This window comes from Anas platyrhynchos, chromosome 2 (genome assembly GCF_047663525.1).
Source record: "Anas platyrhynchos isolate ZD024472 breed Pekin duck chromosome 2, IASCAAS_PekinDuck_T2T, whole genome shotgun sequence".
Lineage (NCBI taxonomy): Eukaryota > Metazoa > Chordata > Aves > Anseriformes > Anatidae > Anas > Anas platyrhynchos.
Window position 1 is genome coordinate 54612627 of NC_092588.1, and position 24637 is coordinate 54637263.

Here is a 24637-nt window from a genome sequence, read left to right on the forward strand (position 1 = left end):
GCTGCCCCCTCCCATCCCATCCCATCCCATCCCCGCGGTGCCCCCCCCGTGTCCCTGTATCCGTGTCCCCGTCCCCCCCCCCCTCGACGGGGCGGCCTCCAGGGCGCCCGCCCCCTCCGTGGCCGAGCCTCGGGCCGGTTTCGCCGCCGGGCCTGGCACCCCCGCGGAGCTCCGTGTTTGTTTTAGGGCCGGCCGAGCCCAATCAGCGGCTGCTGCCTGCACTTTTCCGGCAGGGCTGCGAGAGGCGCCTCCTCCTCTCTCCTTTTTATACATCCAGCCGCCCGCCGCCGCCGCCGGACTCGCCGCCGCCGCTCGCCCCCCTCGCCACCGGATTTACCTCCCCGGGACCCGGCCCCATGAGGGCCACCGGCTGCAGGTTTGCCCCGGCCCTTTTTCTCTTATCCCCGAGCTTCCCCGGCCCCATCTCCCCCCCGCCCCGCACAGCCCACCCCGGGGCCGGCCGCCGAGGGGAGCCGAGCCGCTCCCGGCCCGGGGGAGCCCCGGGGAAGCCCGGTGGGCAAACATCCGATGCCGGTGGCTGCAGCCCTTATCTGGCCGGCCCTTATCTATCCGCCCGTTATCTCGCAGGGGGATAGGGAGAGGCGTCCCTGGCTGCCGGGGGGTGGGTGGCGTGGGGCCGGGCGCGCTGCGCGGGTCGGGGGGCGGTTATCTCGGTGGGCTGAGGGAGGGGACCCCCACCGGAGGCTTTGCTCGCTGTCACCCCTCGGAGTCCCCTTTCCCTTTCTGCTCTTTCCCCCCGAAACGCAGCGGGTGCCCGCCTGCCTGCCTGCCCGTGCCCCGGCGGTCCCGGGATGCCAGCGGTGCCCGGCTGGCGGCGGGACGGTGCCGACCCCAAAAGGACCTGCTGGGGGTCGGGGCCGTCCCGCTGCCACCGGCTCCTGCCCCATGCACAGCACCCCCAGCCCCGACCCCATCACAGCGCACACGTCGGGGCCCGGCCCCTGCGCATCCCCCGGCTCCCGGGTGCCTTCCCTCCTCCTCCTCCTCCTCCTCCTCCTCCTTTCCGTGACCTTGGGCTGGAGACGAGCAAAAGAGCGGGGCTCCCGGCGGAGAAGCTCCCGTCTCCCCCCGGAGAAGCACCCTTCCAGGGATCGCCCTGCTAATTGTTTTCTCGGTGGAACCGAGTCAAATGACTCATTCATTGAGGCAGCGCTAACAACAACAAGGGCAGCGGCGGCGGCCAAGCCAGGGGACACGTCCCTCTGCCCCCCCTCGTCCCCACACCCTCCCCAGAGCCCGGTGGGGACGAGGGGGGCAGCGGTGGGGCGGTGTGAGCCACGGGGCGCTCCGAGGGTCCCCGCTGAGCCTGGTTGCGGGCGGGAGAGCGGCTGTCCCGCTCGCTAACTTTGTTGTTATTATTTCTCTCTCCCCCCCCCTCCCTCTCTCCCTCCTCTTTTGTGCCCTCCCTCCCCGCCCTGCCCTGCGGACCCCCCTCCCCTCCCTCCTTCCCTCCCTCCCTCCCTCCTCCCCCTGCCCTCCTCCCTTCCCCATCCCCACCCAGCGGCTAGAAGGGGACCTGGATGGCCGTGGCTGAAGGCGGCTGGTGCGTGCTGAAGCGGGGCGCTGCGGACTCCGGCGCTTCCTCCTGCCCCTTCGCGGCCAGCGAGCCGGGCCCGTCTCCTCCTTCGCCTTCCTCCTCCTCCTCCTCCTCCTCCTGCAGCGGCGGCTCCCAGGGCGAGCGCAGCTCCTCCGAGCCTCCCGACGGCGGCCCCCGGCCCGCCCCGTCGCAGCCCTCGGGGGTCCCGCAGCCCCCCGGCCCGCCCGGCTGGGAGGACGTCCTGCTCCTGGCGGATTTCCAGCGAGCCACCAAGCTGATCTGGGCCAGCCGCGGCGCCAAGCCCAGCGCCGGCGGCGCCGAGCAGCCCGAGGAGATGTACCAGACCTTGGCCATCTCGGCCGCGCAGGGCCCCGCGCCCTACGACGGATCCCCGGGCGGCTTCATGCACTCCTCGCCCGGCTCGCCCGTCTACGTGCCCACGACCCGCGTGGGCTCCATGCTGCCCACGCTGCCCTACCTGCAGGGCAGCGGGGCGGCGCAGCCCAGCCACCCGGGGGGCGGCCACGCCGTCTGGTCGCAGCCGGCGGCCGAGAGCCCCTCGTACGGAGCCGGCGGCGGCTCGCACCCCTCGGGCCGCTTCCCCTACTCGCCCAGCCCGCCGGTGGCCAACGGGGCTTCCAGGGAGCCCGGAGCCTACGGCAACAGCCTGGGCGCCCGGGACCAGTACAGCCCGCTGGCTCGGCCCCTCAACGGCTCCTACCCGGCGCCCTACACGTCCTACGTGGGGCCGCAGCTCACCCCCGCCTGGCCCACGGCGCCCTTCGAGAACTCCATGCTGCACTGCCTGCAGGGCCGGGCCGCCCCCATCCCCGTCCGGGCCCCCAGCGCAGGTAGGAGCCGGGACGGAGCGGGGGGACGGGGGGGGGACGGGGCGGACGAGGGAATGGGGCGGGCGGGGGAACGGGACGGGACCCACGCGTGCCCGTGGCGGGACACGGGGGCGGCCCCTGCGTTGCTTTGGCTTTCTTCTCCCTTTTATTTTTTCGGGGGTGTCCCCCCAGCGAGTCGCCGGCCGTAAGGGTTTCCCCGGTTTGGTGCTTTTCGGCTTGCCCCTAAAGACGGGAGTCCGGTGAAGGGTTGATTCGCTGCGGGTTTTTCGGTCCCGGAGCGCTCGGGGAAGCTGCCGGGCTCGCTCAGCCCATGTGCGGTTATTTATTGAATCTGCCATCCATTCTATTGCTTCGTTTAAAAAGGATTAAAAAAAAAAATTAATAATAATAATTTAAAAAAATAAATAAAACCAAACCAACCCCGCTCCGCTGACAGGAACGAAAAACCCCGTTAAAATCTTGCTGCCCAAAACGCCGCACCGTCCCGAGGGAATTTTGCTTTCGCTTCAGAGGTGTTGTCACCTTTTTTATTCCGAGGGAAGGCAGCTGGCGGTGGCGGTGTTTTAAGCCGAGCCGCAGCGATGCAGCAGCGGGCGGGAAGGTTAACGATTATTGCAGCCTCTTCGGCTCTAGAACATATTTAGGTGGCTCTCTAGAATATATTCAGGTGCCTCTCTAGGATATATTTCGGCAGCAAACACGTCTGTAAATACAGAGGCGTGAGGGGGTCCTACACAGGCATGTATAGATGTGTACGTACACCCACACGCAGGCACTGGAGCAGCGTTTGCTTTAATCCCAAGCTGCCCACCAGGGAGGCGTTTTTACGCCCGCCGTGATTTTTCCCTTTCAGTGCAATGTCGCCGAAAATTCCCCGATCCCATTTGCCCTTTCCCTCCCGGTGCCACGGGACGGGCTTGGGGCTCCTGGAGCCACCCGCTTGGTGCTCGCCGCAGTGACAGGGGGAGCGGGGAAGGCTCAGCTTCAGAGGTGGGAGAGGGAGAGCAGAGCCGACAGGAAAATCGAGTTTTTAACACAATTTCCCCAAATTCCAGTGGAAAGCTAGGTGATGAGGGGAACTAAAATATATATATATATATTATTTTTTTCGGGGGAGAGGAGCCGGGGGATTCCCACTGCCTCGCTTTTGTCAGAATAATAATAGCACTGATTATGCTTCCAGCAACAAGCCCCTGTGCTCACGGATGCCACTGCCCTGTCCCCTCGGCTGTGGGTTTTTTGGGTCCTGGGGGACGAAATCCCACAGCGAAGCCAGCAGTCGGGGGCTGCCCGTCGCTGCCGCGGCCGGCAGATGCGTTTTGATAGCGAGATATTTAGCCGGCCTGATACGGCATCTTTGACGTTGCTGGAAGAGTTGCTAAATATTTATCTATAACGAGCGCTTTATTTTGCTGCCCTTCGAGATAAATCTATTTCTCACGCGTTAAGGGGAAAATACTAAAAAAAAAAAGAAAAAAAGAAAAGGAAAAAAAAAAAAAGCCCGGGAAATATTATCACGGCAGGGTTTCTTTCAGTAGGCACGAAGGTAATGCTATCAAGTAAATAGCAGAGACAAATAACTGCTTAACTTCCAGCGTCCTTGAGACCTTAAGCATTTTCCTGATTACAGTAGTCGGTGGCGCTTTTAGTGCAAAGATTAATAAATCTTGGTGATGTGCTGAGAGCCACAAGCTGACAGCGTAATTTGGACTGTGCTCTCTGGACCCTGCCGCTTTCTGATTCCCGTTGAACTTGCAAATGAAGGGGCGAGAGAAATGTTGGGTGGTGGGCACGGGCCAGGAGCCGTTTCTTTGTAGGAGCAAAGTGCCACCAGAGCCCCGTCCCGAAAGCCGCTTGACATTTACGAGCCCCCTTTCGCTTTACAGCCCGCAAAGCTAATAAGGGAAGGAGAAAAGAATAAGCAAACGCTGAATTCAGGCAGGTAGCGGAGGGGATGGAGGGAGCAAAACCCGGTGGCGAAGCTGGGGTTAGGATCGTTGAGCGGTTTTAGGCTGGAAGGGGACCTTAAAGATCATCCACGCTCCGTGAGGCTTTCCCAGCCCGACCGCCAAAGCTGCTGCAGAAATCACAGCGCTCCCTTCAAATGATTTCTGCTCAGCGCGGCGCGTTACATGGGAAATTCCTCTTTCTTTTTTTTTTTTTTTTTTTAAATTATTATTATTATTTTCTCCACGAAACGTAGAGAGGTGAGACAGAACGAGTACACAAGGACTGGCAGAGGGGAAAGGTGTTTGCTTTTGCCTGTGGGCTCTCTTTATTCTCTGCCGTGCATTTAGCCCTATTTTTTTTTTTTTTTTCAGTGTTTAGTAGCTGTCCGAGCAGGATGGCAGAACACTCCACGTTTTTCCATTTCCTCCGCTTCCTAACAACGGGGTCGAATTTAAGCAAACCAACCGAGTGAAGCTCTCTCTCCCCGTGGCTGCCTTGGCAGCTCAGGTCCCCAGCCGCCCCCTGAACCCGAAGTTTAAGCCCTTCGCAAAGCGCTCCCGACGAGACCCCCCTGCCGCCAAACTTCCCGCCCGGCCTCGACCCGGAGCAAACATCCAGCAGCCCACCCCTCTTTCCAAAACCCTCTCCCCCTTGGCACCCCGGCCCCCAGGTGCCAGCCGGTTTTGGCAAACCACTCGAGGGCCGGGAGCCGTCGGAGGGAGCCCCCCGGGCAGGGCTGCGGGCGCTGCGCTGCGCTCCCGGCCCCGTCGCCGCTGGGGGAGCGGCAGCCTCCGGGCGCACCTCGGGGGAGGGAAATAAAAAAAGAGGATTTTTATTTATTATTATTTTTTTAAATCACCCGAGGGCTGCTGTCGCTGCGGGGAGTTGCTTTTCCGACGGGGCTCGGCCGCGCTCCTCCACGGGGCTTTGCGGGGCTCTGCGCCCCCCGGTGCCGCTGTCCAGGCCGTGTCCCACCGCTTGTCCCCTCTGCTCCTGTCCCCAGAGCTGCTGGAGGACCTGTCCGAGAGCCGCGAGTGCGTCAACTGCGGCTCCATCCAGACCCCGCTGTGGAGGAGGGACGGCACCGGCAACTACCTGTGCAACGCCTGCGGGCTCTACACCAAAATGAACGGCCTCAGCCGGCCCCTCATCAAGCCCCAGAAGAGAGTGGTGAGTGGGGAAGGAGCGAGGGCTGCAGCCCTGGGGTCCCCCATTTAGTGTAGCCAGGCAGGGCGAGCGCCCTTGAAGCCCCTATGCATGGGGACCTCCAGGATGCAAAACCAAAGCGGGGCTTGTGGTTGGATTTGGGGGGCAATGCCATCGTGGCATGGGTGAGAGCCACCCTCCGAGGCCACCTCTGGGCCCTGTGTGGGCGAAATCACCCTCTGCCCCCTGCAAGCAGCACACCAGGCACAGGGCGGATGGGTTTTAGTTTTGTTTGGGGTTGGTGGACCCTGTCACTGAGGGAGTCTTGCTGGTTTGGAAGGGTTTGGTGCTGCTCGTGTTGGAAGTTTCCAAAAAGGGGGGAAATAAAAAAAATCAAGGTTGGAAAGTGTTTGTTCAGAGGGCTAGGAATTTCTCCAGACCTGCTTTGTTTGCTGAGAGCTCGATCCTTGGGAATGTAAGCAAGTTTTGTATATAATTCAAAGAAAACCAATTGTTTAAACAATGATAATAGCCTTTGTTTTGTTTTACTCCTAAGAAATGAGCGGCAATTTTTCTAAAAATACACTCCTAAAACTAGGGGGGGAAATAAATAGTACAAACCAGAACCCCCTGTTTATAACTCAGGCTGGCACTGAATAGGCAAGGAGAAAATTTAACAAGCGGGAACTGCACATTATGTTTAGCAAATCTGGGTGGAGGTCAGCGGAGAAAAAGAATACTCTCCTCCGTAATGGCTGTTACCGAGCGAGCCACAATAAATCACGCCGGTATAATCCGAGCTGATGTTTGGACCCTTGTGTATGGAGACAGCGTATCAAACCTATCAGCCCTTCAAGACCCTTTCAGTCACGCCAGCTGCTTGCTCCGTCCCTATTTTCGTAGCGTTAAACCACGTCCCGTTCCTTATTTCACAACCGTCTGAATTTAGTGCCCTTATGGGGGGAAGCAAAAAGCAAACGTGCAGTGAGCAGATCGGACAGTAAGGGCTCATGATCCCAATCCAGGTCTCCTTAAACCTAAAAAATTTCATTTAATGTTAAGCCAGGAGCTGATTGCCGCTGTGTGCTATTTTTTTTTTTTTTCTATCTGTCTGTCCCCTAAATCCCATCAGGGGAGGTGTTACCTCCTCAGCAGGCACACAGGTCTGCAGCCCCTGAGCAGCGTCGGAGCTTGGCTCCGGCACAGATTTGAGCCAGCCGATACCTGGCCCCGGCCTCTCTGTGTTCCTCGTCTTTTTGGAAGGGGGTGAGGGGTGAGGAGACCGAACCAGAGTCAAACTGCGGCCTGATTTCAGCCTGACACCTCGTCTGAATAACTCTGAAATAGTTCTGTGCAACAGTCCGCACCAAGTGTACTGGCCATAGCTATAAATCAAACGTGACTGCGTGTTCATGTGGTTGAAAATATGTAGGTGAGAAGGGAAAATGTTTTGAAAATGCTAAACATGTTTAGATTTCCCTGAAGTTTCTGATAAAATTCCTGCGGCAGAAAAGTCATTTTAGCTTCAAAAATTGCCCAGAACCTCACTTTTGTTTAGATATGGGAATGAGCGAAAGGTATTGAAATAAAATATATGAAGATTTAGACCTTATAGCATAAAAAAAAAAAAAAAAAAAAAAAAAAAAAGGGCAGATTTAACAGAGTGAAATGTCCGATGGCATTTCATCTGCAAAGAAGGAAAATGCAGTGTATGTGAAAAGACCAACTTTCGTTTACCTGGTCCATGTAAAACTTGTATTGAATCGAGGAGCACAATTTAGAGCGCAATTCGGACACTGCACATACGTATTTAATAATGAGATCAAAAATTCCGTTTTTGTGAGAACTCGATTTTAAAGAAATATATACTTCAGCCGATATTACATTTGGCTGGTTTTCTTGTTGTGCAATTAATAATGAATTACTGATTCAAAGTTACAAAAATCCTACTTGATCTCTAACTCTTTCCCATCGAAATTCAAGAAACTTGGTTAGTACTCTGGAATATTCTTCATTCTTAAAACATTTCTATCCGTTTCCCAAGTGGCAGGCAGCTCTGTGGTATCAAAGGTGACCGAGTTGTGTCTAACAGCCCAGCAGTAAATGATTCAAGAGGAAGGGCACAGTACCCTCAAGTCAGTAATTTCAGTTATGGGCGCTTTATGGGCAGAATAAGATTAATGCAATCGTCTAAAACTGACTTTTCCACGTAAACTTGTTCAGCTGCCAGACACAGAGCTAGTCGTGTTTTTTTTTTTTTTTTTATTATTATTTTTTTGACAATGCGATACTTTGAAAAATAATAGATTTATGATGCAGTTGGAATTCTTTGCTTGTGATGAACGTAAAAGAGATCGCTTGTTACGGGAACTTTTATAACCCATTCACCTTCATTTCACATGTTTATGAGGACTGCCTTCACTTATGATATACAGCCTGAGGCCATAAAGCGCTGGGTTATACGGTTATTTCTGATACAAGGTTGCTTCACCTTGGCTCCAAACTCCACGGAAGAGTGTCATAAATGGCTTGTTTGCAGTGTGAACCTTGCTGTCCCACACCAGTTTTTCTGAGGGCTGGGGGAAAGCTCCCTTCTGTAAAACACGTTCCCGAGGCATGTTGTTTTTCGCACGAGGATAAAATGTGCGATGATAAGGAAGTCTCTTCACGGAGACGACACTCTTTGACGTGCTCTCCCCCACTGAAAGCCCTCTTCGAGCCCTCTCCCATGCCCAAGCCCAAGTTTTAAAGCCCTTTTCCCCGTAAACTGCAAAGAGACAAACCATCCGCTCCCGCCTGCCTGTTAATGCTTGTGTTTTTACCTCTGCTTGCCTGCAGCCCTCCTCAAGGCGGCTCGGCCTGTCCTGCGCCAACTGCCACACCACCACCACCACCCTGTGGCGCAGGAACGCCGAGGGCGAGCCCGTCTGCAACGCCTGTGGCCTCTACATGAAGCTTCACGGGGTAAGAAAGTCCCCTCCGGCTTGGCTTGGGAGCTTTTTCCCCAAGGCTTGGGTGCTCGGTCCCCAGGGCTCTCAGTGCTCTGTCCCCAAAGCTCTGGTGGTTTCGGGTTTTGTGTGCGGGTTGCATTGGATTTCCTGAAGGTTGGGGCAAGGTTTCTGGTGAAACTTTTCATGGTCTCATCTTGTGGTTTCCGTAAAGTTAAAAAATGATAAAGTTAAACCGTAAAGTTGAAAAATGATAAAGGTGTATAAAATCGATAAAAGCACAGAAAAATTCTAGTCATTGGAAAATGGTTGTCTCATTTTAGTGAGCTATGGTTTTGTCAGTGACCAAAAGGGTTTGTAATTGCAAATTTGTACAGATTTGTACAAAGAAACTGCCTCTGGTTATGTGGCTGATCCCCTTTTGCTACCGTGATTTCAATCAGCTATTCAATGGAAAAAAAAAAAAAAAACTAGACTTGTGGTACGACAGTTTTTCATAGTGTGGACAGACATAGCCACGACAGCAAAATTTTAAATGTAATTCCAGCCATTCCTGCAAAACTTTAAATGTGATTCCAGCCTTTCACAGGCAATAATGCAGGAGGAAAATAACTCGAATGTAATGGAGTAAGTTTGGGGAGAGACTTGGAACCTGTTGTGCCCCGGCAGGTTAGGTTATAGCCACGTACAAGTGTTTGAAGAACAAGGGCACTTGGACTGGTTGGTAACTTGGTCTAGCCCTTGAGAAAAAAGTAAATTATATCACTGGTTTAAACATCGTAATGATAGTAAGCACATGGCTGAATTCTATTTCTCCAAACTGGTGTTATCACAAAGTTAAAATACATTTTAAGCCAATGTTTTCTGTATAACGATTATGGTTGTAATAACAGAGAACACAAGGCTGATTTTTGAACACATTTTCTCTACAAATAGAAATTTGGATACGAAAAGCTGTATCGTATGCAGAACTGCTTATAGGAACAGACGCTGTGCTGATTACGGCACGAAGCTTCTGTCCTAAAACATTTACTGGGGACAATCCAGTTTGCATAGCTGGTCCAGAGGAAGAGGAGAATTTTTTCCCTCCTTCACATTCTTGCTTTCCAAAACGAACCACTAAAGATAATCTGGAAACTGGCTGGAAAAATGAATTGGGGATCAGGTACACCCAGTCCAATTTAATTTCATATGACCTACGGCCAAATGATGCCTTTTTTTCCTTAAAATTGTGCTGTTAATTTGTGGATTGACTAAGGTGTTGGAAAAACTACATCAAGAAAAACATTCCCCCCTTTTTTATTTATTTATATATATATTTTAAAATTCTGATAAAACTCCCCTGGAAACAACTCATTGCTTTGCCCAAATAAAATACAAATGCTTTAGGAATTTCTACGGTGAGATGGGAAAAATGACTTGCTATACGTGACTTCATTTCACATGTATTTTCAACATCATTATTTGCTCGTATATTCTAGTTTTGGCTTTTGGTGATTAGAGCATATGTACAACTCTATGATTGGTGTGGAAATTTAATTTTTTCAGGTTCCCCGACCTCTTGCTATGAAAAAAGAAGGAATTCAAACCAGGAAGCGAAAACCTAAGAACATAAATAAGTCAAAGGCATGCTCTGGTAAATATGAAAAGATAAGGTAGTTGAGCTGCAAGAGTTTGTTTGTTTTTTTATCCCCAACTGGAAAATTCTTGTTTTTAATGCCAGATCCCGATCTTTCAGGTAACAGTACTACTGCAGTTCCTATGACTCCAACATCCACGTCTTCTACAAACTCAGACGACTGTAGCAAAAACGCTTCCCCAAGCACACAACCGTCAGCCTCAGGGGTAAGTACTGACACAGCATCCGTGTTTGTAAGCAGGCTGATCACTGTGCAGTGTTATCACAGCTTTTATCTTATCTAGCAGAACAATAATCTAAACAAACTTTCCAGTTTTGTTAGCTGATACTGGAACAAGATTTTCGGAGGATATCACATATAGCTGTAAACAGAGTGAGGAGCTGAAGTACTTTACAAACCCCTTAATTAAGACCTATATAATTTTTATGATTAAGTTAAGACATTTTGTTTTGAAGTGTTTAGTTTCTTCTCTTTCAAAGGTTTTCCTCCGGAGGAAAAAAAAAAATCATGCCCAATTGATCCTTTCAAGAAACAATTGCGCACGTGCCCTATTTTTTTTTTTTTTCTGAAATGGTCTGATAAGGTTTTATTCTGCTGCCTGGAGGGAAGCATAATGGCTTTCTTTCTCAACTGAGACATGTGCTTACACCCAGCTCCAGACCTCTCTGAAACCAGGCAGAGGACCCGGTCTGATTGTGGTGCGTGGGGATCAGCCCTCTGCTGGCAGGGGGCTCCTCTGGGGATGGGTGCTCAGCATCCCACAGCCCCAAGCTATCAAGTTTGTGATCCTGATTTCACATCACACGCTCAAACCATCTCACACCGCTTTTCTTCACTCAGTTAGGACATGTGATAACAAATACTACTGTTAACGTTTCATAGCTTTATATAGATTAATTCCTAACCATTTGGCTATACGCACCCGTATCCACACTCACTCTGGTCTTCTGAATCTTTCAATCTGCCACATAATTTCTTTGAAAAGCATTCCTAACGTGGCCTTCTCTACTCCTTTATTAATAAAAAAAAAGACATTGTTTATAATGACTATTTTTCAATATGTCTCAGCATTCCCACATCCAAAATGCTTTCAATAGTTTAATTCCTGACATACAAAGTTTCATTGTAGAAAGGGGAAAAAAATGGTTTTAGCAAATGTGATTGTTTGTGTGGTGGTAGGGCCACCCAGTTTCAGAGGCACTTGGCTTTTGGTTCTGATGCTGCCAAGCAAGAATATCATTAATAGGGCTCCTTTTTGACATGAGAAAACCTTGTCAGTATAATAAAATAAACGGGTCACACCAGAAAAAAAAAAAAAAAAAAAAAAAGAAAGAAAGAAAAAAAAAAAAAAAACAGTAACCAAAAAGTGAACTGTTCAGGCTCCCCAAAGCGAAGCCCTATATGTCGCTTTAGTTTCTCATCCTAATATTAGCAAATGGTAAAAAATCAGAAAACCTTTCCCTGACCTTCCCTTTGGTATCCTACTGATCTGAGAAATGTCGTGTGATTTATACGGTGGACAGAATAGTAACCAAAATCCACCCTGATCCCCAGAGGTGCAGCTGTGTGCTGCTCTGGAAGAAGAGACCTTAGAGGTGAGATCCTGTTTTCCCTGCACTGTTGCTTTTCTGGCTGGCTGACTTCTGCCTTCCTTTCTGCAGCCCTTCTCCCTCCCTAGAAGTGATATTAGCAATTTTTGTGTTATAATTTTAGTGGCACAGTTTGTGATATAATTTTGGCGCAGGGAGTTGTATGAGTACAAGACAAGCGTTGGATGTTCCCGGGACAAAAGGCTAGTTTGGTGCTGCTAGCAGTAAGAGTAATGAACAGAAACCCTGAGGCTGCTCTTAATTACATAAAGGTATCCCTCAGTGCCAGGACAGCCCTGATTTTTCCAAAGATGATCAGTCTAGGAGAGGACAGTGGCAGCCTTTTTTTCACCGTGATTCCATCACATCTGCCCTGCATGTACAAAGCACTTGCAAAGTGCCTCTCGTGTGCAAAATTTCTGTAACAGGACGTGGTGGAGACAGGCTGTGTCTCCTGGTTGTGCCCAAGCATCAGCAGGGATGATGCCCAAGCATGGACAGGGAAGAGTGAAGGCTGAAAGCAGGGAGGTGGCTGGTGAGGCTTGTTCCACATTGTTTGGGAAGTGGTCTCCAGCTGCGAGGGGAGCAAAACCATTGCTGGTAGGCTGCAATGTCGTGGGAAGGCTGAGGGCTCATAAGGCCCCTTGGAGTTGTCGTGAGGGAAGGAAATTCAGCATTTTAGAGCCTGACAGCCTTTAATCTGATCACATGCTGAAACACCGATACTATACTGGGCTTCTATTTTCCTTGATTTTTTTTTTTCTTTGCCATTTGAGTTGACACATTGGTATCCCGAAGTTTTTTTTTTAATCTAAGCCCAGGTGATGGCTTTGCACAAGGAGTATAATTTTCTCCAGGCTATGTCAGGAGGTAAAAACCCCTGGATAGATGAATCCAGGCCCTCTAATGTTTGGTCACTTTAACAAGAAGGGTGACGTTGCCGAAACACAGGCACCTGTTTGGAGGACGTACCTGGCCCATTCCCCACGCGTTACACAACTGGCATGGCAACTTGTTGTTGTCTCACTGTGTTTTTGCTTCTCTGGCTCTTCTGTAAGGAGGGGAAAAATGCCAAATTGACATTAGGCAGAAAAATATGATGACGTTTTAGAAACTGTTGTCTGAAATTCACAGCCATGTTGTTGCTAAATGAAACAGAGAAAATGAATTCCTCTACTGGTACAAAAGTAATTTATTATGCCCGTTGTGGGAGGCTGCCAAAAGAGCTCCTAGTTATGTAGAAATCTAATGGAAATGAAATTCAGCAGAATTCATTTGTGTCAGTAATACTCACTTTTTGCCCTACCTTTCTTTATCTCTTTCAAAGTAAAATAAAGAGGGGAGGGCAGAAAAAGAGAAGGGCAGCAATTACTCACCAAAATGTCTTTGAGACTATCCATTTCATGAAGGGAATTTTATACGATGCCAATTTTGAGACAAATTAGCAAGAACCTTAAATGTTGATTTTAAGTTCTAGCTGAAGTTTAAACATTTAAAAGATATGATTAATGAATTGCTATGGGTGCAAAGTTGATTTCAAACATCCCAAAATGTAGAAGTGTTTGGATCGTGCATGTTTCGTTGTCCCATTGTAAAGGGGCTATTTGCCAAATTCACATCTGGATCTAGGATTTAGGCCCATTTCTGTTTTCCTAAGCAGTATAAGTAAGTACTGGGTGTCCTGTGTTACTAATATGGAAAAGGTCCAGCTACATGATATATGAAGTTGCCTTACATCCCCATAAAAAGAAGATTTGAAGGTTTCAGGCAGCCTGCATCTGCATCTATACCTGCTCTCCCTTTGATGCTGCTGAAACTGTACAGAGAAAAGCTGCATGGAATAATTTGCTAAACGAAGGGCACAGTCTTTAGTGCACACCCATACATTTCCATGCAGGGGCTCCAACTGGTGTGATTACCAGAAGGGTTTGTTCCCTTATTAGGATAAAAGGCAGGATGAAAACTGCTGTAAAATCTGCTTTTCATGGCAGGGCATGGCGGCTCTTAGAGCCAGAGCTGATGTCAGTAAAGGCTCAGCAGTACCGGCACAGCTCCTCTTTTAGAGGACTCTTACTACACCCTTTGCCTCCAATTCGTAGCTGTCTCAGAAGGACCATAAGCACACACCACAGAAGAACTGTAGAATAACTTAGGACAGTTGTCTTGCAGGTAAAACACGTGTTTACTTCCTTTGGAGGCTGATCTTTAGAAGTGGTTCAGGACTGGCTCTTCAGTGTTGTAGTATGGAAAGTGGGAGAGAAGAAGGAAACAGCCTTAGCTGGTGAGGAGCTAGAGGAAAAATACAGTTCTAGCTGTGCCCTCAATGTCTGACAATCTGGTCTGAATTCAGGGAATAGCTTCTTGTGCATTTGTTTTATTTCATTTTCAGAAGAGGAATCACGAGATTGTCAGAGATATTTGTTTCCTTTCAGGCAGAAGATCGGTAGGGCATTGAAGCAGGCGGTGGGGGAACCAGCTTGAGTACAGTATCTCCCAGAGTGTGGATGAACCCGTAGACTCGACCTCTTAAAAAAAATTTCCTAACTGCCTGGATATTGGAAAGCTGAATGTCCAAGGGTCCTTCAGACTATCTGATGATAAGATTTCAGTTGGGATAGATTAATTCCGTAGCTGCCAGGACAAAGTTTCCATGAGAAAGCCTCACCAGCAAGGTTGTTAGGACTTTCACCTGGAAAATGGGGACACAGTGCCTCAGTCCTGGTATGACTAAATATTTATCTAAACCAGGTGGAATAAGATCAACAAGAGGCATGAGGAACATGGCAACCTCCAATATCAAATAGTCTGGTAGTCAGGGCATTATGCTGGGAGATGTAATACACCAGTTTAAATCTCCTGTGGCCGGGAATAGAAATGAATCTAGGTCCCCTACGTCCTTTGCATTATTGCTCACTCCTGGACAAAACAAGATGCTGCTTTCCTCTCCCCAGTCAGTTTTGTAAATTCAGGCATTCATTTTCTTAGTGGTGTGTACATGTATTCAAAAGAAAACTTTTTTTTTTTTTTTTTTTAATCAAATTGAAAAAGGCAATCCAGCTTTTTTTTTTCAGCAGGGAAAACCAAGGAAAAGGAGTATTTTTGGTTCTACCCAAACCTTATATATGCATATAGACACATACATTTTGCCTTGTTTAGTTTTATTGCCAAAGCAATAAAGCCAATTACTCACACAGCCCTTGACAGCAGTGGGGTCATCAGCTTTCCCAAGCCATGCTGGAAGTTGCCTCCCTTAGGAAATTAATGAAGTATTAACCACAGATTTATGTTGCTATAATACAAAGGAGAGATTAGAAGATATGTAAACTTACACATCTGCAATATAAACAAAAGGATCAATTGGACCAGCAAGAAATTACAGCTTTCTGTAGTCAGGGGGTCACTAAATCAAGAAAAAAGTTGTGGATTTGCAGTACCGAGACCTGTTCTTCAGAAACCAGGGAGTTATAGTATTTGGAGAAAGCGCTCATAGTGGGGATGGCAGTTATCAAGGGGAGCCTGGGACTGGAAAATTAAGGCCTCCACTGCTGTTTGCCAAAATGCATTATATGTGAAAGATGTTTTTGCAAGTGTGTCTCAGCTGACCACAATTATCGTTTAAGTGTAGCGAAGCTAAGCTAGGCTAATAGAAGAGGAAGGGAGCAGTTTATCAGCTGGGGCTCAGTTTACTACAGATGTAGTACAGTCCAAAATTCGTGGAGCATTTTGAACCTTCGAAGCAGACGGAGCAAAGGTCTAACTGACAGAGCAAAGGTCCAGACCAAGGCCCTCAGCCACCCCCTCCAGACGTCAGCACAACTTCTTGACTGGAGCTTTTGCCTCTCAACACAGAGGCCTGGGGGGAGGCCAGGGCGGGCACTCCTCCCCTCTCCCTGGTCTCCATGCAGGAAGGAGTGGGTGGAATAAAGCAGGAGGCCTTCAGATGGAGATGTTCCCTCAGTGCTGGGCCAAGCGGCCCATTTCTTATCTGGGCCTGCAAGAGTGGAGAGGATGTAGGTGTCTAAATCCCTTTGTGGCTCCGGACAAGGTCTCCCCGTGAGCGTGGTGGGCAGGTCTTCTACACCAATGCCACCTCTGATCCAGACAGCTTGCCTGGGGGCAGCCCCATGTCCAGCTTCTGCTGCTTTGCGTAGAAAAAGGTGGGATCCACCTTTGCAGATAACAGGTTTGAACCTCCTCTGTTTGTTTGGGAGGCAAGCTCTTCCCAATGGATTTCATTCATTTTTAGCTCAGGAAGTTGAGCTCCAGTTGATTATCTATCTTGTTACCAGATATCAGCAATAACAATAAATCCATTACTTTTTTATTGATAGAGCCAGCCGTTGTGAATTAGAATAGCCCCTTGACTTCAGCATTGCTTGGCTTATTTATTCCAGCTGACAGCTCCTCTAATAGCCAACTGTAACTTCTGCTGCCTTTCCTCTGTCAAAGCCAGAGCAGTAAAAGCTCAGGTCGCCTAGCTCAGTGATTCATCCACCTCCTTCCCATGAGTTTGTTTTCCATGTCTCACTTTGGGAGCTGCCCGAGCTGACTGGATTTGTCATGACATTACCGGGGTGGGGTTTCCAGGCCCAGCAGTCCTGCCCAGGTCCTGCCCGCGCTGGCTCGATGGAGCCAGGATCCGGCCTCGGTTGGGCAGGGATGGGCGGCCTTCAAACAGGACGTGCCTCCACGTCCTCCCTTCTGGGGTGCCGGAGGGAGGGGTGGCTGATAACCAGGCATGGAAACGGCTCAGCGCTGAGCCTCACCTTTGTGGGGCTGAATCAGGAAAAGGGCGAACTACACTTTCTGAGCCTGGAAAAAAAAAAAAAAAAAAAAGAAAAAAAAAAAGGCAGAGATAAGATATTTGCCTACCGGAACAGCAGCGGCAAATATGGGCAACCGGGAACCTTTCAGTGCAGCTCCCAGTGTGTTCAGCTCAAGTTGAGCAAACGCTGTTCAACTGTAATTGCAACCCTTCTTCCAGCATGGGGAGAATCAATCTGTTAAAAATCAGACCTTTTGTGCCAAAAAGAGTCCACTGGGTGTATCACAATTTTTAAAAAGCATTGTTGAAAATCTAGGTTGATGTGAGACCCAGAAATGGACCCAAAGTTTTGCTTGAATTCTGCCTTACTGAATTATTTGTCCAGTCATAGAAAAAGAGCCTACAGAGGTCAGATGTTACTGAACAGCAGTCGTGTATCTGATAGAGGGATAACAGAAAACATATTTTTTTTCAGATTATAGCCATTTGGGCAGTCTTTGGGGGAAGCAGCGTGGCTTTTTTTTTTTTTTTTACTGTCTGCATTTTTGGGTAGCAGCTGAGAAAATGGGGTCCTGGTTGATGACTGGGTGCAAGAATAGCAGTCTTCAGCCATTTTAATGAAAGATAAAGAAAATATTGGTCTCCAGGTTGTTTCAGACAGAAGTGACCACTGGCAAGGAGTATCTCCTTCAGAAGGTCAGGTTTCAGCTGGGTTAAACATGGCAACAAAAACTCTGCAAAGTGCCACTTGGAAATTGCCTTTGGATAAGCGAAGCCCCACTTTTCCTATGTACGAACTGCTAGCTTGGCACGACTCCAGGACAGCCAAGAGCTCTACTCTAGTAAAATGATTAAATATGTATACTTTTCACTTAAACAGCAGGCAGGAAGCTTCTGCAGTCACGGTTCAGGATAGTCTTTTTTTTCTTCTTCTTCTTTTTAAGGAATCTTGTCCGAAGACTATCCATTAACAAGTAAATTAAGGTTTTAAAGTTGACATATCCAAGAGTTAATTTTGCATGAAGTCAGCTCTTAAACATTTCCTTTATCAGGTGAAAATGTTGCCCCTTCTCTGTCTGGCACTGCAAATTTTTCCTCTTTAGTGGATCTGCTCAGCCTCATGGAAAAAATGATTGTTTCTTTGTCTTTGCAACTCCCCGTTTCTCTGTTAAAATAAATGGACTGATTACAGTGCTGGTCAGAGTTTCAGCTTCGTGCCTACCAGGGCTTCCCTGTGCTTTGTCTCGGGAGTGTAGGTGGTGGCTTGTGGGACAGAGCAAACATGCTCCTGATTCTGAGGCATAGTTCTCCTCCACTTGAGATAAAAGGGGCATCTCCCCTAGTGGCTAGCCTTGCTGGAATTCAATGGTCATGGCAAGCGTTTTGACAGATGAGGAATATTTTACATGCTTCAAGGTCTGCGGGAGCCAAAGAAGCCTGACTTCCAGGAGGCACTCAGCACCCATTGCCAGAGGCACTGGGCTTCTCCCACCAGGGGAGCAAAAATGTAGGTGCTACCCCACCTGGGGTTTGGAGGCAGGCAGTGGGAGGTTGCCCGGGAAGGCTGTGGTGTCTCCTCCTGGGAGATCTTTGTAAGTCACGGGGACATGGTCCTGGGCACCCTGCTCTGGGTGGCCTTGCTAGAGCAGGGGTTGGAGCAGGTGACCTCCACAGGTCCCTTCCCACCTCAGCCACCCTGTGATGCTGCGTGATCCTGAGGGTGGGGCAAAAACCCTGGCTTTTCACAAATGCCTAGGAAAGCACTGCATGCAAAGCTCACCCACTCAGCAAAATCTCTGTTTTTTCTCCCTCTGCAGGCAAGCTCGTCAGTGATGTCTGGCCCAGGAGAGAGCACCAGCCCCGAAAGCAGCAACCTTAAGTATTCAGGTCAAGACGGGCTGTACACAGGAGTCAGCCTGACCTCCACAGCTGAGGTGACAGCGTCCGTGAGACAGGATCCCTGGTGTGCCCTGGCTCTGGCGTGACCTGGTGCCAGCCAAGCTGGATCCCGGAGCTGTGTGGCAGCCCCCGGATGTCCACGTGGGGTTTCTTCTTCTCTGGAGCGGCGGTGGCAGCAGCGAGAGTGCTGGCAAGGGACGCTCCTCTGAATTTGTTTCTGTGCCTTGGTGGCAAAGGCAGCTTTCAGCCCTCCCAAAGAGGCTCTGCCAAAGCATCCTGTTCCTCATCTATGCAAGAAAACTATAGGGAAAGCAAATGCCCACCGGGGGATAGCTAATGCAGCCTTACACACCTAATAAAAATTAAATTAAAAAAAAAAAAGAAAACAGAAAAAGAAAAAAAAAAGAAACTTAAAACTGTCAATAGGTTCCAGAATTACATCCTCAACTCACACAGCCGTGCTGCCTTTCTGATTGTATATTTGTTTTCACTCTCTCACCACCTTCTCCCCCAAGAACTGACAGACACCGTCAGCACTGGGGAGGGAGTAGCGGAGGCTTGAGTTATTAGACATAGCCAGATACTTTCTGAAGAGCTCTGGAAGCGTGTACGTACTGCTTGAGTCAGCGCAGGTGCCCCGAACTGGACATTTGACGTCTTCACCTGTCCTGCACCCTCCATCGCCAGCACCCGTCTTGCTCTGCTCCTCTGTGCCAGAGCCCAGCTACACCCGGGGAGGAAATCACAGCCTTTGGTACAAGCCTCACGGGGTCGAGCTGGTTAAGGAGATTTCGTTGTTGTTTTAAGATATTTACTCACTTTGCAAGACTGCATTATAACTTTTGAAGTACACTGTGACTGAGGTTTATGAAAGTTCATATTTTGCGGCTGAACTGTATAGAGTCAGTCAAAATTTGTAAACAGGGTAGCAATCAGATATTTTTCTTCCATATATACAATAATTTTTTAAAGAAGTGCAATTTGCGTTGCAGCAATCAGTGTTAAATCATTTGCATAAGATTTAACAACGGTTTTTATACGAATGAATGAATGTAAACATTTTAACTTAATGGTACGTAAATAATTTAAAAGAAAAACTTAACTAGGCATCCTTAGGCTTTTTAGTGCAACAAAAAGAAAAAAAAATACGTCCACTTTCTGTATTTCCAGTTGTTAAAGCAAGAGTTTCAAAGAACAAGCCTTCTCTCAGGAAAATTGCCCTAGCCATTTGCTCATAACTTTTGTACAAAAAAAAAAAAAAAAAGCAAATGCATCCCCAGGTTGTGTTTTTTTTTGTTTGTTTGTTTATTTTTTGGTTTTCTTTTCTTTTTTTTTTTTTTTCTTTTTTTTTTGCCATTGAATAAGTATGTGCTGGAAAGAAACAAATTGCAATGAAACTTTACTACCTAACTGATACATATGTAAATACTCCATGAGATATTTAGGCATCTTCAAAATTTAGGATGCAATCTGTATAGTGTGACTGACGCATAGTTAGGTTGGTTTCCATTGTTTTTCAAATGGGATGTCATTTGGAAAGTTGTCTCATCAGAGCTTTACAAATAAAAGGGTATCATTTGTTGTTTTTTTCTTTTTTTTTTTTTTTTCTGTACACTGTGCCTTCTCCTTTGTCTCAGCCAGAGTTGTTAAGCTGTATTAAAAGCTACGGAGATGTACCTGATAGAGGCAGCGTGTCTGATGGCTGCAGTGATGTTCTCACATTGAAGTGTCTGCTCTGTCTCGCTAAGTCTGTGTGTGGTATTCCTACAGTTCCTCTCTATGCCGTCTAGTGCTATGTAAAACTAGGGTCCCACACCTACCCACACAAGTGCACATGAGATGTTTTTTTCTGATGAAAGCCTAGGGAACAGGTCCCAAACCTTGTGGGGACTGCCATGGTTTTGCTTGGCCTTCACACCATCGCTAATGGATAGACACGAGGTCTCCTGTGTATGTAAAAATCTGCAAATGGTGTGGCAGAGCCCTGGATGTCACCCTCTGCGGTGAGCCTCTGTCACCCTCTGGAGGTGAAGTCTGAAGGGTAGCAAAAACTGAAGGTGCTGAAAAAAGATGACCACTAAGAGCTACTGAGGGGAGCAGAAAACCCCTGCCTGGCTTTGAGGACCAGTCCTCTGCATTGCTTTGCAGACGGGATCAAGACTTGATTCTCTGTGTGTTTTCCAGCTATGTAGGCAGCACTGCCAGGCCGGGATGCCCGACCACCATGCCCAGCACTACCATCACCCCATGGAGTGGCTGTGGTGTGAGTCTTTGCCTCCCTGAGCCAGATTTTCCTTTGAGGTGAAGTGGGATAGCTCCTCTGTTTGTGGAGAAGCTATGCTGATGTGCACTGGCTGAGACCCTGGCCTGTAAAAACCAGAGGGTTGAGGCTGCCTCCTTAACGCAGGAGCTGATGTGAGAACCAAGGGATTGACACAGCCCTGGGTGAAGAACAGCTTCTAGCAAAAAGGGTCAGACCAAGCCTCTCCTAGGGTTTGGGCTGCTCTGGACCAGCACAGCAGCCCCAGTGGGGCTGTCACGCCAGCCTTGGTGCTGGGTCACCTTGCTCTCTTGCTCCCTGGGGTTTGATGTGGTCGTGCACCCCAGTCCTGCTAGCCTGAGGGCCACATGGGCTTGAACCTCATGACTTACAGATGGAAAGCCCTATCCAAGTACAAAGAGGGCCATGCAGGGAAACACTGGGTTTAAAAAGCCAAGGGTGTGGAGAAGAGGGTGAATCTCTTTCCTTTTGAAGCATTTGTTGGCTGAAATACCCTCTTCTGTGGTTTTCCATTGTTGACACTTAAATGGATAAAAAAAGCTGTTGCTAACTGGTGTTGAACAGCTTTCATGCTTAGCTGGTGTGCCGCTTCTGGATAGCAGAGTGTGAAACTCACTGCTGGGCAGGAGAGGGCTGCATATGTCGGAGCTACATTACTTGGAATTATCCTAAACCAGGGAGCTTTAGGATACTAAAACAAAAACAGGGAGTTTTAGGATACACATCCAGCAACCTGCGGATGGTTACATTGCTTTGAAACCCCGTGGCATCTCTTAAGAGGGCTCCTGGGAAGCCCTTCTCCCTTCTCAGCATCAACTTTTACCCAAGTTCTGACTTAGGGTGGTTCCTGCAGACAAGTGTCATGGGGCATAGAAGAATGCCCTATGTAAAAAGAGTCCTCTTGGATCTGAGGCTGAAAATGCTCGTTTAGGTGATATAAGCAGGAAAGAAAAAGAAAAAAAAAAAGGAAAAAAAAAAAAAACAGCTTTTCATAGGGAAGGTGTTTCCCATTATTTCTTATCAGCAAAAGCATCAAGAATGAAATACTTTGCTTCCCTGGACCAGAAGCAGGGATAAACCAGGTTTTTATCCCTCTGCAAGAGGGAAGGGGGATGCAGTACCCTGTTGCCTTACTCTACAGATGCCGAGGAGGTTCTGTGTTATGATTATACATAGAAAAAGTCTACAAGAACTCTTATAAGGGTACCTCCCTACTCAACAAAACTGCTCTCCAAGTGTACTGATTTCTGGAGCTGTTTGGCAAAATAAAGATTTCTCTCTCTTTCTCTCTCTCTCTCCCTCTTTTTTTTTTTTAATTTTGTCTTTTAGTCCTGCTGAGCCGGCACAGCTCTGGGTGTGTGAGCTGGACTTTGCTCTGGCTCATACATCACCAATAGCACTGATACCGATAGACGGCCTGGCCAGATGCTTTCCTTACTTATCCCTGTTTCTCTTCAGTGACAGCCCTTGGGATGGGCTGAGAAAGAACAAAGAAAGGGTTCGACTCTGGGTCTCAATTACTAGCAAGGCTGAACAAGCCAAAACGACGCCAGAACAGCTCCCTAGTACCAGGATGAAGCTTCAGAGTTGACATTTGAAAAAAAAAAAAAAAAAACAACAAAAAGCACCACCAACAATATATGGCTACTTGTTACCATCGCACCTTTTCTCTGGAAACAACCAAAATGAAATAGCCAGTGACTCAAGGCATCTGCTTCGAGCTCCCATGCCAAGTAATACTCAGGCTCACATTTTGCTTAGCTGACCCCTCAAGAGCAGATTGATCCTGGACATGTGTGTTACCCCAGGCTCTTGTCTTCCCTAGGTCTCAGGTTTGGTACTAGATCTGTTCCTGTTGCCCTCATCCATAACTATATATATTTTTTTCCATTCAATGTGCTTAAAATCAGCTGTGATCCCTACAGTGGTCCAAAGTGGTATTTTTCAGCATGGCATTGAGGGCATATACTGGTGTGGTATGAGTGCTGTGGAGGTATGAGAGGGTGCAGAAACCGCTGGGCTTGGGCTGGTGAACGGGGTGAAACAGAGACAACCAGTCCTGGTGGTAACTTGGGGACGTTACCCAAAGGGAGAGGCACCTGGCACTTTCCACCACCACATGTGGGTTTTGTTACTAGTGGGTCAGCAGAACATAAGGACCTGATGTGAAGTGAGGAGCCAAAGCAGCTGATTTGGTTTGTTTTTCTTGCTGCAAACCTAGATAGAGACATTTGTCAGCCCTGCAACATTTGTTATATAGAACTTGGGTAATTTACTGTCTGTTCCTGCATAAAAATAATATAACCTATTTTCTTTACCAAAAAAAAAAAAAAAAAAGAATGGATTTAGGAGTTACATCCAGTCCTGTTACCAAGAGCCATAGTTGAATGCAGGCTGAGGGAAACCCAAAATGGACTTCAGCTCCTTCAGCTCCTTCTGTGTGCTTGCAACTCCAGATCTTCCTTATCCAGCTGTCCTGAACTTCATTCCTCACAGATCCTTCAGTTCCTAAATCTGTATACATTGGAAATTCCAGGGTTGTGTCAAACACACTGAATTCAGTATTAAAATATAGGGCAAGGGTTATTGCAGTTGGCCAGGGGAGAAGGAAACTGAAGGCTTGAGGGGCAATTCCAAGTGGCCTCAGCTCCACAAATTGCAAAAAGCTTTGAGATTCTTGTTACATGTTTGTAACGTGTTTTGGAATCACTTCTTACCTTCTTCCCTTAAAGATATCTGAAGAAAACTGGAATAAGATGTATGAAAGGGGAGAAGGATTTAGGTGCCCTAAATCCTGATGGAGATGCAGCCAAACAAGAGCTGTCAGAGCAGTGCAGTAACCAAAAGTTCTGATATGTTGCCTGAACAAATAAACAGGAAAACATGGAGCAGGAGTAAGGAGGTAGTTTTTCTTTGGGATGCTGCATCCAGAGCTGGCATGCACATTTGAAAAGGATGTTGAAAACGAGAGTGTAGGGAAACAGAACCACAGAAATGATTTAAGGACTGGGGAAAATGTCTGGCCTTGACAAGTTTAAAGACCACAGCTTGTTTAAAGTATCCAAAAGAGGACTAAAAGGTGACTGGTTTAGAGAGTCCTTTCATGAGGAGAAAATGTTTGGTACTTAAAGGGCTTTGATCCTGCAGAGAAAGACATAACAAGGTCTAGTGGACAGAAAGTGAAGCCAGATATACTCAAATGAGAAATTAGCCTCAGCTGAAGCAACGAACATAATTAGCAAAGGGAGTGATGGCAAGGGAAGAAAGGTGTTCAGTCTCTTGATGTCTTTGCAACAAAATTGGAAGAGCAATTTTAGCTGAGCAAAATGACTGAGCTCAGGACCAAGTGGATTACATCTGCTTCTTCATAATTTATAGGCTGTATTAGTTTCCATTTGGCCTGAAATTGTATTACTTTTTGGGATGAGACCCAATGCTGAGATCTTGAATTTTTGTCATTATAAAAAAAAACCATGGCACTTTTCCTGTGAGTCGTGGTAAACACTGTGGTGTCTTGACCCAGTTTCAGCATAAGTAATTATTTTTTTGCTTACCTAAAATGTCCTACTTCCTCTCCAAAACTGTCCTGCATCTTTGTTGTTTCCTGTTAAATACTTCCTGAGTTGCATAGAAGAAAGGGTCGTGTTTCAAAGATGAACAACCAAAACTTGAAAATCTCTCATCTTCTATGGTACAACATGCAGACAGGGCCTGTGAAGCACCTTGCTGTTCTTGGAGAAGCAGGAAGGAAACATTTGCTGAAGACGATGGTCTGTGGGTCTTCCGCCTGTGACCTTTCAATACAATGAAGACTGCAGCCTGAAAAATGAACACAGGCACGTGGAGCTTCTTGCAAATGTGGGGATTTTAAAAAGGGGGAGCAATGGTAGGTTTGTACAGTGCACAAAACCCTGTCTCTGATCCAAACCCTACCTGTTTTGTTCACGGGGATAAATATAACAGGGAAAAAAAATGCTGCTTTTTGTGCCTTGCTTGCTGGGGACCCAGCG

At 48.0% G+C, this 24637-nt stretch overlaps 1 protein-coding gene across 1 annotated transcript; it reads left to right on the forward strand.

Annotated features, from left to right (window-relative positions):
• The first annotated feature begins 223 nt into the window (after positions 1 to 223).
• Positions 224 to 19932, forward strand: GATA6 (GATA binding protein 6). Its single transcript, XM_027451957.3, has 7 exons — positions 224 to 376; positions 1523 to 2409; positions 5363 to 5529; positions 8344 to 8469; positions 10002 to 10089; positions 10192 to 10298; positions 18265 to 19932. The coding sequence occupies exons 2-7, from the start codon at positions 1542 to 1544 to the stop codon at positions 18430 to 18432; spliced, it is 1524 nt and encodes a 507-aa protein (XP_027307758.3). The 5' UTR covers positions 224 to 376; positions 1523 to 1541; the 3' UTR covers positions 18433 to 19932.
• The last annotated feature ends 4705 nt before the right edge of the window (positions 19933 to 24637 follow it).